Source organism: Enhydra lutris, unplaced genomic scaffold, assembly GCF_002288905.1.
Source record: "Enhydra lutris kenyoni isolate GAN:26980312 unplaced genomic scaffold, ASM228890v2 scaffoldscaffold10, whole genome shotgun sequence".
NCBI lineage: Eukaryota > Metazoa > Chordata > Mammalia > Carnivora > Mustelidae > Enhydra > Enhydra lutris.
The window spans coordinates 5,498,378-5,515,346 of NW_019154094.1; the positions used below are offsets into that span (position 1 = coordinate 5,498,378).

At 52.6% G+C, this 16,969-nt stretch overlaps 1 protein-coding gene and 1 pseudogene across 1 annotated transcript; both read right to left on the reverse strand.

Annotated features, from left to right (window-relative positions):
- Positions 1-523: 523 nt before the first annotated feature.
- On the reverse strand, positions 524-3,988 carry LOC111143945 (annotated as a pseudogene).
- An 8,527-nt stretch (positions 3,989-12,515) lies between these two features.
- On the reverse strand, positions 12,516-15,851 carry LOC111143743 (protease, serine 43). Its single transcript, XM_022497576.1, has 5 exons — positions 15,608-15,851; positions 15,055-15,211; positions 14,230-14,498; positions 13,286-13,437; positions 12,516-12,749 (listed from the first exon to the last, which is right to left on the reverse strand). Exons 1-5 carry the CDS (start codon positions 15,849-15,851, stop codon positions 12,516-12,518), a joined length of 1,056 nt encoding a protein of 351 aa, XP_022353284.1.
- Positions 15,852-16,969: the final 1,118 nt, after the last annotated feature.

The window sequence follows — 16,969 nt, forward strand, 5'->3', positions numbered from 1 at the left end:
GTATCTGGGGCCCCAGACACTCCAGTTCCATGTGGAAACCCCAGGCCTCACACCTCAGCAGAGACATGGTAACACCCCCTCCCTCTCTCTCTCTCTGCACAATCAGCAAGCTGACTGCTTCAACACAGGGTCAGGTGACAGCCTGAGACCACACCCAAGTCCCACGCTGTCTCACTGCTCATGAGGGGTGTTCTCTCGCAGAGGCTCTCCAAGATGACAAGGAAGCCCCGCGCTCCCCCTGGCAGGTCGGCCGGCTCTCAGCCTGGGGGATGTCTGACCCCCTCCTTCCAGGTGGGCAGGGCACAGCCAAGGTCGTGTGTGTGGCCTTGGCAGGTGACTGGGGCATCAGACTGGGATGCTTTCGGGGCTCCAGCCTTGCTGCCAGTTCCTACTGTATGGCTCTCTACAGGGTCAGGGGATGCCAACCAGAACTGGAGGAAAGGGCATCTGAGCAGGAGTGGGAGGTCGGAGGAGAAGCCCGGTGTGAGACTCAGAAATAGGAGGGGGGGGTGGGCCAGGGTGATCACGGGGCCACCAGGATGCCCAGGGGCAGCACCAGGCACAGAAGTGGGAGGAAGCCTGCTGAGTCCCAAGAGCAAGCCTGACTCAAGCGATCAATGACCCAGTCCTTGTAGAAACTAACTTCTGTATATATTCCGGGAAAATTTCTGCGACCGCAGCCAATGCCCTAGCTCACAATCCCCACCTGGACCCATGTCTTATTAAGTTCACAGACCAGGGGCCCCCCAGAGTCTCCCTGGAGAAAGAGAAAGAAACAAACACAGGAATGGAAGAGAATCAACATCAGAACTGGCTGGTGGGGAGATGGGCACGCGAGGGCCTTCCCCGGGACTCCCCTCCCCCAGGCATCCACCAGCCCTAAGTTCCTAGGAATATTTGAGAGTTGAAAACTAAGTGAAAACTTTAACAGCCTCTGAGAAATACTCCTCCTTCCCAGGTGCTCACAGATGCACACAGATACATATCCGGGGGCCCCAGGGCAGCAGTAGCACTAATAATGTCTTAAAATCCTCTTTGAATGTCCCTGTTCCTCCATTGCCCCTGACCTGCCCCCCATGGTCCTCTCCAAGCCTCCCATGACCCAGCAACCAAACAGGTACCCCCAGCACAGTCCACAGCCTCCAGAGCCCTCCTCCAGCTCTAAGGCTCATACCTATTCTGATTGGCCAGTCCCAGGCCTCCACAGATGTGAAATATTTTAAATATCAACCCTGCATGGGAGGATCCCATAATCCTCTCCTCCAACCTGAAATTCCCCCTGACCTTAAACCCACATATCCAACCCCACACTGTCCCAGACATCCCACAGACACCCCAATGGATGCAGAACCCGGCATGTCCTTTCCCAGACCTGCTTGGGGGCCACTGCCCCCCACCAACCAGCTCAGACAGAAATATAGAGCCCTCCAAACCTCTCCCTTGCCTCCACCCTCCCAGCAGTCAGGATTCAACCTCAGACACACCTCCTTCACCCCCTCACTGCCCCAGGTCCTGCTCAGGACTCCGCGTCATCACCTAGATGATGGACACAAACACCTAGCCTACAGTCCTGCCCGGATGGCATTGAGAAACTCGGCCCAGCGCCCCAGGCCACGCGTAACCTGACTCCAGCCCTCTTCTCTGGTCCCCTCATTGCTCCAGACCTGGAAGGTGGGCCCTACACGTGACAAGTTCCCTCACACCTCGGAGTCACCGTCTGTGCTACTCCCTCTCCCTACAGTGCTGTTCTCCTCTTTCCAAGAAATCCCAAGACTCATCCTCTGAGTTCAGGCTCAAACGCCTCCTCCTCCAGAAGGCACTTGATGCGGGAAGAAGAGGGCAGGCCAGGTTCTGCCCATGAATCTCCTTTGCGAAGGAGCAAAAGGAGGTGGTGGCAGGTCACCCAGGCCCTGGCACCTGGGAAGGAGGAAGCTTGGGGGGGCCATCCTCACCGCAGAGGCCACAACAGAGCCATGAACTGACCTTGCAGACCCTTTTCCCTTGTTGACAGTCGCAGATCATCCCCTTTCCTCACTAGGTTGTGCCGTGATCGTAACTGTGTGCACACTGTGTTGTTACATTTCTTGTATTGAGGGATGAGTTTCTCGGTCTGCTGAAGATGAATGGACTCCGGAGCTGGAGTGACAAAAGACGAAGTTAGGGTCTGCGTGAGGGGACAGCATAGTAGCCCCCGAAACCCACTCTGTTGACCCCTCAGAGGTAGTCAGGGCAATGGATGCTGTCCCATTGACAGGAGGGACCCGAGGCAGTGGTGGTGAGAAGAGAGGCAGAAGGGAGAAAAGCCATGACAGGAGCAGGAGGGACCCCTCAGGACAGAAAGAGTCCAGGCCTTCCCAACCGGAAGTGAAAAGCAAGTGTCACTCTTGAGTACCAAGAGTAAGTGACAGGTGTCCTGTGCCGGCCAGACTCACAGACTTTCAGACAGGGAGTGCCCCCAAAGATTCCGGTCCCGCCTCTTCCCTGAGATAGGAGGCCCTCCAGCCTCACCAGTAGGGTTGCTCTGAGAAGCTCCCTCCCTACAAAGCAGGGACTTCCATGGAGGGACAGCTCTGGATGTCAGCCAGCTCATTCCGCGGAGCTGAAATCCATGCTGGACAGAACCCACCATCCCTGGCACCCAACCCCCCAGGTGCCAATATTCCAACAATTCTTTTTTTTTTTTTAAGACTTTTTGGCAGGAGGCACCTGGGTAGCTCAGTCATTAAGTGTCTGCCTTCAGCTCAGGTCATGATCCCAGGGTCCTGGGATCGAGCCCCACATCGGGCTTTCTGCTGGGTGGAAGGCCTGCTTCTCTCTCTCCCACTCCTCCTGCTTGTGTTCCTTCTCACTGTGTCTCTCTCTGTCAAATAAATAAATAAAATCTTTTAAGATTCTTTTTTTTATTAGAGAGAGAGCATAAGTGGGGGGAAGGGCAAGGAGAAAAGGAGAAGCAGACTCCCCACTGAGTACGGGGCTCAATTTCAGGACTCCGAGACTATGACCTGAGCCACAGTCAGACGCTGCACGGACTGAGCCACCCAGGCACCCCTCATTAAGCAATTCTTACTGAGGTTCCATTACTCCGGGCCGTCCTCCCCCTCCTCCTCCCTTGCCCGCCTGTTAAAGAATCAGCCTCCCTGTCCCTTGTGGGACAGGCTGCAGGCCATCACCAGCGTACCAGGCTGCCCCCTTGGCTCCCCACCTACCTGTCACACCTCCCACCACTCGGCTCCAGCCAGTGACCCAGCGCTCTGTCCCACTTTCTACGTGGCGCGCCCTTTCGGGGAGACACACAGGCTGGATGCACGAGGAGTAATTCACAGAGAAGGCCAGCAAAACGAGGGTGGTGTCATGCCTCAACTTCTTCTCATCGTAAAAGTGATGGCACACGATGTCTTGCACCAGAACCACCGGTGTTGTTTCAGAACGAGAATGTAACAACTTGTCTCCCAGCCTCACTGTATACTCCTCCTGGCTGTGGGAAGAGGACATGCCCTTCGGCAGAAATCCAGAAGGGTCTGCACTCCCCTTCCACATCTTCCAAGTTCGTCCCAGCCTGGTCCTGTCTCCTCGGCCAGCATCTGTCACCTGCCTGCCTGCAAAGCACATCCCGTCCCCAGACCCTAATTACTCCAGCCGGTGCTTCTCCAGGTGAGGCCCCAAGGCTACCAAAGCAGCCCCCAAAACTTGGTGGCCATGCGCATTTCAGGTCTCACTCCAAACTGAATAAAACCTAGGGGGCTGTGACTCCTTTTCAGAGGAAGAAGAGGAAGCTCGGGGAAGGGGACAGGACTAGCTCCGGGTCACAGAGCCTGCCGGGGGCCAAGCCTGGAGCCCCAGACATTCACTCAGTTATGCAGTGGACAGCGGTCAGCACCCACCGACTGGCAAGGAGGGAGCCTCCACATATGTGTCTATCCCGGGCCTGCAGACTCACCTGCCAAGGCCACTTCTTGTCTGGGACGGGCAATCCACCCCCTATCCTCATAGACCTCTGGCTGCATCCTGGTTGGCTCACTAAAGAGAAAGGATGGGAGGTGAAACTAGAGGCTCCTTCCCCCCCTCCTCCCACAGCCGGCCCCTGGACACCCATCAGCATGTAGACGCAGGTTTCCTCTCCAACCCTTCAAAGAGAGTCTGACCCTTCTAGCTCCCGGGCGGAGTAGCTTCCCCTCTGGCCTCCCAGGCAGATCTGTCCAGACCTGCCCAGAAGCAGTACCTTGAAGAGGGAACGTTCCAGATACAGTGGTCTGGCTGGATTCCACTGTGAGCGTTAGAGGCCCTGCACCTGTCATAGATATTGGGGTGGGCGGTGACTCCAGGGTGCATCTGGGCTTGTCAGGGTCATTGCAGAATCCTCGCTGGGGCCGTAACGCTCACCTGGCAAAGATCAGTGAGGCAGGAGCTGGCCCCCAGCGCACCCCCTGGCCTGCTCCTTCAGCCGGCACCGCCATCAAACACCCCCCGCCCCACGCTCCACCACCTCCCGCCCCCGCCGGGCCCCACCGAGTACTGGCTGGAGGAGCAGAAGCCAAGCTGAGACCCAGGGGGCCACCCCGGGACGCCATGGACCCACCTGCGCTGCAGCCCTCTCAAGGCGCCCCCTCGCGGCGGCCCGCGGCCCTGCGCTCATGTTGGACGGACCCAGGGGCAGGGGGCACAATTCCCACCAAGTGGCACCTTCAGGATTCCCGCCTCCTGGTTATTTGACCGAAAACAATCCAGGCGGTGCTCCTCGGGTGCTTGAAGATGTCATTGCTTGTATCGACCTTAAAATAGAGATCTTCTGGATCATACGCCCCCAGAGTAACCTAATCACTGGAGCCCTTAAAAGGACGAGGACATGCTTTCTACACAATGGAAGGCGAGAAACAAAAGGGAAGTATGATAAATAGAACATACAAACCAAAGAGCAGTATCGAGTCCTAATACGATGGTATTTGCAGTTAAGTATGAACAGATTGGACACAGCAAACAAGAACTTTCACATTGGTAGAAAAAATAAGGTCCAGAAATAGACTCCCCAAAGATACTAGATACTAAAAAAAGAGAGGAAGATACATCGGAAATAAAGGAATAGGAATGAAATACCAGACAAATCTGATGCAAAGGAAAGGTGGGATAGTAATTTTCTATCAGATCATAGGATCAAAGGCAAAGATTATGCCGGGGCGGGGGGCACCTGGGTGGCTCAGTCAGCTAAGTCTGCAGCTCTCGGTTTCAGCTCAGGTCATGACCTCGGGGTTGTAAGAGCTCCGTTTGGGCTCCACACTCAGCACGGAGTCCGCTGAAATTCTCTCTCTCCCTCTCCTTCTGCCTGTTCCCCTGCTGGTGTGCTCTGTCTTAATTAATTGATTGATTAATTAAAAGACTCCATAAAGGACAGAGAGATTTATATACAGTAAAAATAAGAAATAATTAAGAAGAGGCAATGAGGAGCCCTTAATAGGTAAAAAAAACAAAAAACAGTTGACCAACTTCATGGGAAACCAGAGTTTTTGAGACATTCCTTTTAAGAAGCCAATAGCTTATGGAGCCAAAATTAAGCAAAAATTACAGGATATTTGGCTATGACCACTGATAAGCTTTCTTTTAAAGATTTATTTATTCATGAGAGAGAGAGAGGCAGAGGTAGAGAGAGAAGCAGGGTCCCCACTGAGCAGGGAGCCCGATGTGGAACTCGATCCCAGGACCCCAAGACCATGACCTGAGCCAAAGGCAGACGCTCAACCAACCGGGCCACCCAGGCACCTCACCACTGATAATCTTGATCTGATAGCAGTATGATGAATTTTACAACTACAAACAGAACATTCATTCTCATTGAGCACATAAGAAACATTCAGAAAGAAGGTCACAAACGAAGACCAGTAAACTCTAGGAATCAACATCTATAGTTTCTATTCCTGAGCCTCACAGCTCTAATACCAAAATCAACTTCTGCAAAAAATCCCATAGTTCTGCAACAAAGACAAAAGCCTAGAAAATGGTCCTCCTATTAAAAAGGAAATCATAGGGGTGCCTGGTTAAGCATCTGACTTTTGATTTTGGCTCAGGTCCTGATCTCAGTGTGGTGGGATCAAGCCCTAGGTGGGCTCCACATCTCCGTGCTCAGGGCAGAGTCAGCTAGAGATTCTCTCTCCCTCTGCCCCTCCCCCAATCTCCTGCGCTCTAAATAAATAAATAAATAAAATCTTAAAATTAAAAAAAAAAAATGGAGTGGCGCCTGGGTGGCTCAGTGGGTTAATCCTCTGCCTTCAGCTCAAGTCATGATCTCAGGGTCCTGGGATCGAGCCCCACATCGGGCTCTCTGCTCAGCAGGGAGCCTGCTTCCCTTCCTCTCTCTCTGCCTGCCTCTCTGCCTGCTTGTGATCTCTGTCTGTCAAATAAATAAATAAAATCTTAAAAAAAAAAAAGGGAAATCATGAAAGGGGTGCCTGGTTGGCTCAGTTGTTAGAGCATGGAACTCTTGATCTCAGGGCCGTGAGTTCAAGCCCCACGTTGGATGTAGAGCTTACTTTAAAATAATTTTAAAAAAGGAAATCATGAGAAACATAATGCCAGTTTAAAGATTACTAACAATGAAAGCATCACATGAAATATCGTGTAGCAGCTATTGTAGTCCTAGAAAGTAATGTAAAGCTTCGACCATATCAGAAAATAAAAAAGACTGATAACAAATGAGCTAAATATACAGCTCAGAAAGTGAAAACAGTCAATGGAGTAATCCCCACGACAGGGCTTGGAAGAAAGGAAAGAACAGCAATGGGTGGCTCAGTGGTTAGGCCTCTGCCTTCGGCTCAGGTCATGGTCTCAGGGTCCTGGGATCGAGCCCCACATCAGGCTCTCTGCTCAGCGGGGAGCCAGCTTCCCCCCCTCTGCCTCTCTGCTTGCCTCTCTGCCTGCTTGTTATCTCTCTTTCTGTCAAATAAATAAATAAAAAATCTTGTGGCACCTGGGTGGCTCAGTGGGTTAAAGCCTCTGTCTTCAGCCTGGGTCATGATCTCAGGGTTCTGGGATCAAGCCCCACATCGGGTTCTCTGCTCGGCAGGGAGCCTGCTTCTGCCCCCACTCTCTGCCTGCCTCTCTGCCTACTTGTGATCTCTGTCTGCCAAATAAATAAATAAAATCTTAAAAAAAAGAAAGAAAGAAAGAACAGAGAGAAACAGCAGCAGAAGTCAATAGAGACAAAATTATGAAGAAGGTGAACACAATCAGAATTTTGTTCTCTGAAAAGCTTAATAAGAGACAACATTCTAGGAAGAATGAATAAAAGAAAGAAAAATACAGAATAAAGGGAAGGAACTTAAAGATATTACAGATATTTTCTTATAATTATAGAAAAATATGATTAAATGCATGTGCTCACTTGTCCTTCTGGCCAAGATAGATGACCAAGGATTGCCCTTCCCACCTGAACAACAAAAGATGGGCAAAAATACGAAATGACCATTTTCAGGACACTGGATGCCAGGCCCCCAAGGGCAGGACCACTGATAGTTAGAAACCAAATGGGATGAGTTGTATCATGGCTCTGCTTGCGGCCTTCGGAGCATTTCAGGGGCACAGTTCAGAGAGGGGAACCTAGGCAGAACCCCAGAGACTCCCTAAAGTGAGCAAGTAAAGCTATGAGGTTGGGGGGCAAGGCATCTATGCAGAGAACAGGGGATGGGAGGGGGCATAGAGAACTCCAGAGATCTGCAGACACTCCCCCTTGAGTACTCCCCTGTGCACTGATCAGTGAGTGGGGGTTGGAGGGGACTATCTGAAGCTAGAGAGATAACCACTTGAAAGGACTAGAAATAACAATGCCTAGTATTCACCAGGGCTCAGGAACAGTGCCTGTTTCCATCAGCCAGATTGGGAAAAACCCAAGACTCACAGAGCACTGGGTAGCATGTTCAGAAAGGTCTTGTCTCAGGCGGGGCACTTGGGTGGCTCAGTCCATTAAGCGTCTGCCTTAAGCTCAGGTCATGATCCCAGAGTCCTAGGATCAAGTCTCACCAAGTCCAGCTTCCGGCTCCCTTCACCCTCTGCCCATCCCCCTTGCTCATGCTCTCTCTCTCTCTAATAAATAAATAAAATCTAAAGGAAGGAAGGTCGGTCTTCTCTCAGCAACAGGAAAAAACTGTTCCTAGACTTAGAAGTGTTCCAGTCCTAACAGCTCTTTAAAGCGAGCCCTGAGAATATCCATTTCTAAGTAATTTCGCTGCATCCCAAATAAAGCTTGAGAAAATTTCTAGTAAAATATCAAACATCTAGGTAAAAGTCACAGTGTCTGGTATCCAATCAAAGAATACCCAGCACTCAAGGAGCATGAAGATACAATGCATAATGAGAATAATCAGTCAATCCAAAGCAACCCAGAACTGACACAGGTGTTAAAAATCACTGGGAGGTGGGGCGCCTGGGTGGCTCAATGGGTTAAAGCCTCTGCCTTCGGCTCAGGTCATGGTGTCAGGGTCCTGGAATCGAGCCCCGCATAGGCTCTCTGCTCAGCGGGGAACCTGCTTCCTCCTCTCTCTCTGACTGTCACTCTGACTACTTGTAATCTCTGTCTATCAAATAAATAAATAAAATCTTTTTTAAAAATCACTGGCAGGATTATTTTAACTGTTAGTTATAAATAGAGGCTCAAAACTTAAGTGGAGATATTGAAGCTGTAAAAAGACACAAATCAAACAGCTAGATATAAAAACTACCATGTGTGAGATAAACAAAAGACAATGACTGATAGGATTAACACTATGTTAAACATGGTGGAAGGAAGAGACAGATGAACTTAAAGACATGACAATTAAAAAAAAAAATTGCCAGAATGAAACACAGAGAGAAGAGAGAGTATGAAAACATAGAACACAGTGGGCTCACGGCACTTCCACAAGGGAGAGGTGTGGTGTGGGAGAAACAAAAATATTTAAAGAAATAGTGGCCTGGGGCGCCTGGGTGACTCAGTGGGTTAAAGCCTCTGCCTTCGGCTCGGGTCATGATCCCAGGGTCCTGGGATCGAGCCCCGCGTCAGGCTCTCTGCTCAGCGGGGAGCCTGCTTCCTCCTCTCTCTCTGCCTGCCTCTCTGCCTATTTGTGATCTCTATCTGTCAAATAAATAAATAAATAAATCTTTAAAAAAAAAAGAAAGAAAGAAAGAAAAGAAATAATGGCCCAACATTTTTCCAAATTTAATAAAAACGATGGCCTCGGAGATCCTGGCAGCTCAATGAACGCGAAACAAATGAAACTGGACCAAGCACAACCTCAGGAAATGGCTCCAAACCAATGACAATGTGAAGGGAAGGGTGACAGTAGATGCCTCATCAGAAACAAGGTGAGAGCCGATCTCAGCTGAGGTCAACAGGACGACGCCATGCCTTCTAGCTTCAGCTCCCATAGGGTCACCTGTGTCCTGCTCCCTGTCTATCGTGTGCTGTATTGTTCCATTTTTGTGCGCTTTTTTTTTTTTGCTGCTGCTGCTGATTTTGCTGTTTAAAACGATCCCCAAGCATATTTCTTAGGGGCTGTCTCGGGTCGCTAAGGACTCCGGGCTGTGATGTGCGTCGCAGAGAAAAGACATGTTAGGTGAGCTTCATGCAGGCACGAATGACCCTTCTGTGGGCCCTGAGTTCAAGGATAGTGAATCAACAGAGTGTGTTAAATGAGGTGTCTTTAGCCAGAAACCAACAGAAAATAAAGTCACATATTGACCCCCTGATGACAAAAGTTGTGTGGCAAGACTCCTGTGAATCTCCTTCTGCATTTCCCTGAGGACCGGTTGTTAGGTATTTGCTAGTTCAGTGCTCATGGCTACTTAATAGAACATAAAAACCAAAAAAAAAGGAAGAAAAAAGAAAGCCACGTTATTTTTAGCAACTGGGTTTGGGGTGGTTGGTTAGGCAGCAATAGGGAACTGAAACCCTTATTGAAACTCTTGTCCCATGTTGGTCTGGCCAAGTGTCTCCGATGGGGTTCCCCGGGAGCAGGAACTGTAGCCGAGGGTCTGTGTGGAGGAGGGCTCTCGGGAGATACGCGGGGAAGGGAGCAAGGGAGGCAGAACTGGGCAATGGGCGAAGCTGAGCTACAGTGCATTTGCAACTGAGTCTCAACTGATCCTCCAAGCAGCCCCGACAAGTTGGCCCCAAGTGAGGCAAGAAGGCCAAGCACCTGCCCTGGGCTGCACCTGTACAAAGCCGGGATCCTGAGTGTGTCCGTTCCCACGGCCAAGTGCAGCTTTTGTGAGGGCTGAAGCTGCGGCGGTATTTTCTGGAGCTGGGAGAATGACGTAATTTCTCTGCAAGAGGGGTGGGGGGGGTGGCAACACCACCTGTCCCCCAGGGGTACCACTTCTGGTTGGCTCTTGAGTCCTTCTGACATGATCCTGGCCATTTGGATGACTTCCTTGCTATCTGGTTCAACACGACATTTCCGTCTCCTCGGAAGACGTCTCCTCCTCCTGCCCCACCCCTGGACGTTTTGCAGACCGTTTTCCCAAGAGGCACTGATTTCTTTGGGATCCCCCACGGTCTTGTATTTCAAGACCGTGATCTGGGCCCTAGGAATGGTCATTGCTAGATGTAGCTTTCTTCTTATGACCAGAAACCCCCAGCGCTATTTGTTTTGTTTCTTCTTAAAGTCTAATATTTTCAGGAGAACTCATTGCTTGCCCCTCGACCTCCTTCTTTGCCCATGTCATCTATGTCTTTCAGAGGCTCTGCCCAGCCACCAAGCCCCTGACCTGAGTAAGGGTCATCCTACTGACAGGCTCTCCCCTCCCGCCTGCAGTCCCCATCTTCTTCATGGCCGCAGCCCAGTGCCTGTTCACAAAAGGTATTCCAGGAATATTGGTCGGGAAGACAAAAAGTGGCTGCCACTTACTTGGCAGTTGGCGCCCCGCTCTTGGGGAGGCTCTGCCTAGCTTTTCAGACAGCCAGAGGCAGATCCTCAGGAACTAAGCCATGGGACTAAATTCCTGTCTCCGTCCCCAGCAAGAACCACGGTCTAATATCAGCATGCCATAGGGCATCCCATCTGGACCATAAATTTCCAGAGCTATATGTTCCTACAGCCACGGCTGTGACTCTGGGCTGGGATTCCCTCTTTGCCTTTACTGCCTTTACTGCCTTTACTGAATTTAGCTGTAACTAGCTGGGGTTTGCAAAGCAGAGTGTCCCACTCGGTCCTCCCTCAGACAGCAGGTGGGACGATCGCAGACTGCCCACTGAGGTCCTGGATAACTGGGAGCTTTAGCACTGAGCATTTGGAAGGACGGGTGGGCAAGAGAGGCTGGGGGAGAATCAGCAGCCAGTACCAGATGACTGTGGGACGCAAGACCTGGTGATTGGGAAAAAGAAACTGTACACACACACACACACACACACACACACACATATGAGCCAGGCCCTCCCACCTACCTTTTCCTTGTGGGGAGCTCTTTGGGCTCAGGGGTCCTGACACCCAGCCCATAGTGTCTCCTCAAGGCATGTCCATCACAGGGCAGCAAGGGGAGGCACGAAGCTGTGTGAGTGGGCCACACCCCCGTCTCTGTCCTTTTGCCCCTGCCACCCCGCTCCCGACTGCAGAGGCTGCCACACTCAACTACAATACTTCCATCCACAGAGATGTTGGTGGCTCTAACAGGAGGACAGGCAGAAGGACCCACTGGCTAAGGCCATCCACCAGATCTGTATCAAGGTAGACAAATGCCCCACCTCTGACTCTAGAATTCTAGAGTTTACTGGATGCCAGAAAGTGCGTTCTAAGCAACATACTTCTCTACAGAGTATATCATAGGCAAGCCCACAACTTTCAGGAGACCAGAACTTAGAGTGAACGGGAACACACTCCAAACATTTATTCAGTTGACATCAAAGATCTCCATACTCCTTAATGCCTCCACATGGCTTGGGCTGAGCCTGGATGGGGCCACTAGGGACTGAGGAAGGGGGGCCCACCGAGGGATTGCTCCAGGATGTGGCAGGATCTGCGCTGGATGCTAGGGAAACATCTCCCAGCCCCAGATGCTCCAGTCCCATGTGGAAACCCCAGGCCTCACACCTCAGCAGGGACATGGAGACACCTCCTCCCTCTCTCTCTCTCTGCACAATCAGCAAGCTGACTGCTTCAACACAGGGTCAGGTGACAGCCTGAGACCACACCCAGGTCCCATGCTGTCTCACTGCTCATGAGGGGTCTTCTCTCGCAGAGGCTCTCCAAGATGACAAGGAAGCCCCGCGCTCCCCCTGGCAGGTCGGCCGGCTCTCAGCCTGGGGGATGTCTGACCCCCTCCTTCCAGGTGGGCAGGGCACAGCCAAGGTCGTGTGTGTGGCCTTGGCAGGTGACTGGGGCATCAGACTGGGATGCTTTCGGGGCTCCAGCTTTGCTGCCAGTTCCTACTGTATGGCTCTCTACAGGGTCAGGGGATGCCAACCAGAACTGGAGGAAAGGGCATCTGAGCAGGAGTGGGAGGTCGGAGGAGAGGCCCGGTGTGAGATGCAGAAATAGGAGGGGAGTGGGCCGGGGTGATCACGGGGCCACCAGGATGCCCAGGGGCAGCACCAGGCACAGAAGTGGGAGGAAGCCTGCTGAGTCCCAAGAGCAAGCCTGACTCAAGCGATCAATGACCCAGTCCTTGTAGAAACTAACTTCTGTATAAATTCCGGGAAAATTTTTGCGACCACAGCCAATGCCCCAGCTCACAATCCCCACCTGGACCCATGTCTTATTAAGTTCACAGACCAGGGGCCCCCCAGAGTCTCCCTGGAGAAAAAGAAAGAAACAAACACAGGAATGGAAGAGAATCAACATCAGACCTGGCTGGTGGGGAGATGGGCACGCGAGGGCCTTCCCCGGGACTCCCCTCCCCCAGGCATCCACCAGCTCTAGGTTCCTGGGAATATCAGATTTGAGGGTTGAAAACTTTAGCAAACAAAATTCATATACGTATGCAAAAAATCATGTACCCCAAAAATGGAATATAACCAAAGAAAACGTCTGTTGAACTAATCATAATGAACAAAGTCTTTAACTGAGCACACTGCCTGTCACACAGAAGGGGTACAAAACATGTGATTTGCATTTTTGGTAAATTTCTGCCTGAATCTCCCCTCCTCTCCCAACCCCCTCTAAGCAGGCCAGCCAGCTGAGCCTTCGGCATTTTTCCCCCTTGAAACCCCCAGATGTGAATTAAGGGTGAATGAAGGGGCCAGCGGATCCCACAGACCCCGAAGCCTGCAAATGAGGAAATTGTGAGGGGACAACAAGGTGGCAAGACAGCCAAGGGCCCATGAACTGACCTGGCAGGCATCCTTTCCTTGGGTACTGTAACCACAGACCATCCCTTCCTTGACTAGGTCGCTGCTAGTTTCCATCTCTGTTTGGAGCATCGTGTTACATTTCTCATAACGGACAATGTTTAGCTCAGCCTCCCGTAGCCGTTTCACAACTCCTCCGGGTTGATCTGTGGAAATAATTAGGAGCAGAGAGATCTGCCTAATGGAACAGAACAGGAGCCCCCGGCACCCACTCTTGGTCTCGATGCAGTGCGTCCACCTAGAGACACCCCACTAGGGAAGTGAATATGGTCCCCATTTGACACGGGAAGCAATGAGGCCCGAAGCTGATGTCAGGGAGAGGAGGAGGTAGGACTCAAAACCAAGGCAGGCGAAGGAAGAACAGATCAGGACAGGAAGAGGTGAGGCCTTACCAGCCCTGAGAAATCAAAACCAACTCTCTGTCCCTCTGAGTATCTTTAGGAATCATGACAGTTGTCCTGTCCATCGCAAAGTGGCTTTATTTTTGAGCAGGATCATAAATTCTTGGACAAGAAGTGTCCCAAAGGTACCAAATCCAACCTCTCGCCAGGGATGGAAAGCCCAACAACCTCGCCAAGAGGAGTTCTCTGGGCTCTTTTCACTCACAGGAAGCTCCCCGTCCACCAAGGGGAGGACTTCCAGTTGGGACAGCTCCCGTGGGCAGAGAGAGCAACACCAGCACCCCCTGCGCTAAAATCCACCCTAGAGAGAACCCGTTTTGCTCATCACCTGAAACCCCAGGTCCTGAAATTCTAATCAAAATGTGGACCAACAAATGATTCCCAGCCGGCATCTTCTCCCCCCCTCCTCCCTCACTCACTTGCTAAAAATGGCCTCCCTGCCTCCCCCTTGAGCTTGCAGGCCAACCGCTGGGCACGAGGCAGCCCCTTGCCTGGCCCGAGCTTCACGTCTTGCTTCAGTCTTACCTGCTTCGTTGAGCTTCCCCCATCCAGTCACCCAGCACTCAGTACCACCTTGTACCATGAACGCCTTTTTGGGGAGGCACACAGGCTGCACGTGGGAGGAAAAATTCACAGGGAACTCAAGCAGAGCAAGGGCAATGTCATTCTCAATTAATCCGATAGGATTGTAATCTTGATGAATAACGATGTCTTGGACGGGGATCTCGATGGCCATACTGGAGGTACGCTCCTCCATGAAGATGTCTCCCAGCTTTGCCGTGTACTCCACATGGCTGCAGAAAGATCCTAGGGCTCTACCCTCCCCTTCCACATCTTCTGGGCCTTCCCAGCCTGGGCCTCTCTCCACCAACCACTGCCCTCCCCCCACCACCACAGCCCATCCCGGGACCCCTGGTCAGTCTACCCAGTGGTGCTCCAACTCTGGTTCCCTGGTGAGGAGCATCCGTGTTAGAGAGGCAGGTGCTCAGATCCCACTCTGGTCTGTACCAGAGACGGGCTGTTGAGGACCCGCAATCTGTGTTTTCACAAACTCTGCTGGTTTATCCATGCTTGGAAGTTTAAGCCCACCAATCTAGCCATATTGGTTTACTGCACTCCCCATTTCTTAAATATTCCCCCTTGCCCACACACTGGCTTGAAGCTAATCAGCACAAGCTTTGAACCCAGTTTGGGGTCTTAATCTTTCAGGCTACCAAGGGCCCTACCGTCACCTCCCATCGACCGCAGCCTGAAGGGCAGGATCTATGACCCTTCTTCTTCAGATGAGGGAAAGGAAGCTCAGGGAAGGGGACAGGACTGGCTCCAGGTCATAGAGCCCCAGACACTCACCCAAATATGCAGTGGGCGGCGGTCAGCACCCACCGACTGGCAATGAGGGAGCCTCCACACATGTGTCTGTCATTGATCTGCAGGCTCACCTGCCAAGGCCACTTCCCCTCTGCCGCAGGAAATCCACCCACTATCCTCATGGACCTCCGGCCGCATCCTGCGCAGGTCAGTGAAGGGAGGGGACCGAAAGTAAAGCCACTGACCGCACCACCCACAGAGCCGGGATAATGCTCAGAAGCCTAGAACCCTCAAAGCAAGGCCATGTCCCCTCAGAGCCCCCACCCCACCCCCAAAGCAGCTCTGTATCCCCTAAGGCTCCTCAGAGAAAGGCCACGTGTCCCCAGCCGAGCTCAAGCGCAGGGTTGGGGCCACTCCGACCCCCCACCCCCACTCCACCGGGAAAAGCCATCTCCCAGAGCAGGGTCCCGTCCCCCTCGGCCCCCTCGGTCCCCTCGGCCCCCTCGGCCCCGGCCAGTTCTCCGCGGCCCAGAAACATCACCTGCAGGAAACAGTGGCTTCGCGGTGGCCACAGCCCTGTACGAGCCAGAGGCACCTGGGGTGACCGCCACCACTTGGGAGGATGCGGCAGCCTCTTGGGGCCCCGGGGTCGCAGACTGTCCCTCAGCCCCCCACACGCTCGCGCCGGGGACCTCGTGGCCGCCCCCCGAGGACGACGGGGAGGTGGGCGCCGAGGAGGGTGGGGGCGACGCGGACCCGCTCTGCGCCCCACCGAGCCAGGGCTGGAGGAGCAGCAGCCAGAGCAGGAGGCCCGGGGAGCCGCCGCCCGGGGACGCCATGGACCCGCCACGCCGCGCCTCTCGCCGCGCCCCCTCGCGGCGGCCCGCGGCCCTGCACTCGCGCAGGCGGGAAACCGGGTCCCGCCGCGCCCCCTGGGGGGCCTGACCGTCGGGGAGGCTTTCCGTCCCCGCGACCCACCGCCCCCCTCCTCCCGCCCGCTCGCCGCAGGATTGGGCCTGCTTCGCGGACTTCGGACCGCTGCCCCGGGCGGCACCGACCGCTGCCTTGAAGACGACACTGCCCCTCCGCGGGGACAGAGCCCAGAGCCGAGGGCAAACGCAAACCACAGTGAGATCTCAGGACGGGCGGGAACAGACTGGAGAGGAGAAACAATCGCGACAACACCCCGGACTGACGCGGGTGCAGCGGTCCTGCATCACCCAGACGCTGTGGTAGGAAAGTAAAATACTACAGCTTCTCCAGCAGACAGACTGGCAGTTTCTTATAAAACAAAATATGCCATTATGGTACGACTCAGTCATTGCATTCCTGGACACTGACCCCAGAGAAGTAAATCTATACACACACACACACACACACACACACACACACACACACACACCCCTGTACGAATGATTTTAGTAGCTTTGTTCTGAATAGCCAACATCTGGAAACACCCTTATAGTAGACAGAACACTGCCATCCCAAAGATGTCCGTATTCTAATCCCTGGAACCTGTGAATATGTTACTTTACATGGCAAAAGGAACGTGAATAAATGAAAACTTTTTTTTCCTAATATTTTATTTATTTATTTGACAGACAGAAATCACAAGCAGACAAAGAGGCAGGCAGGGGGCGGGGGGAAGCAGGCTCCCTGCTGAGCAGAGAGCCCAATGAGGGGCTTGATCCCAGGACCCTGGGATCATGACCTGAGCTGAAGGCAGAGGCTTTAACCCACTGAGCAACCCAGGCGCCCTCATGTTTTCTTTTAAATCCTTGAGCAAATTTAGAATACTAATACCAGGTGTTTTATTAACTTTTTAAGATTTTATTTATTTATTTTTAGAGAGAGAGTACGAGAATGGGAATGTGTGAGCCGGAGGCAGGGTAGAGGGAGGAGGAGAGAATCTCAAACAGACTTCATGCTGAGCTCATAGCCCGCCCCAGGGGCTCCA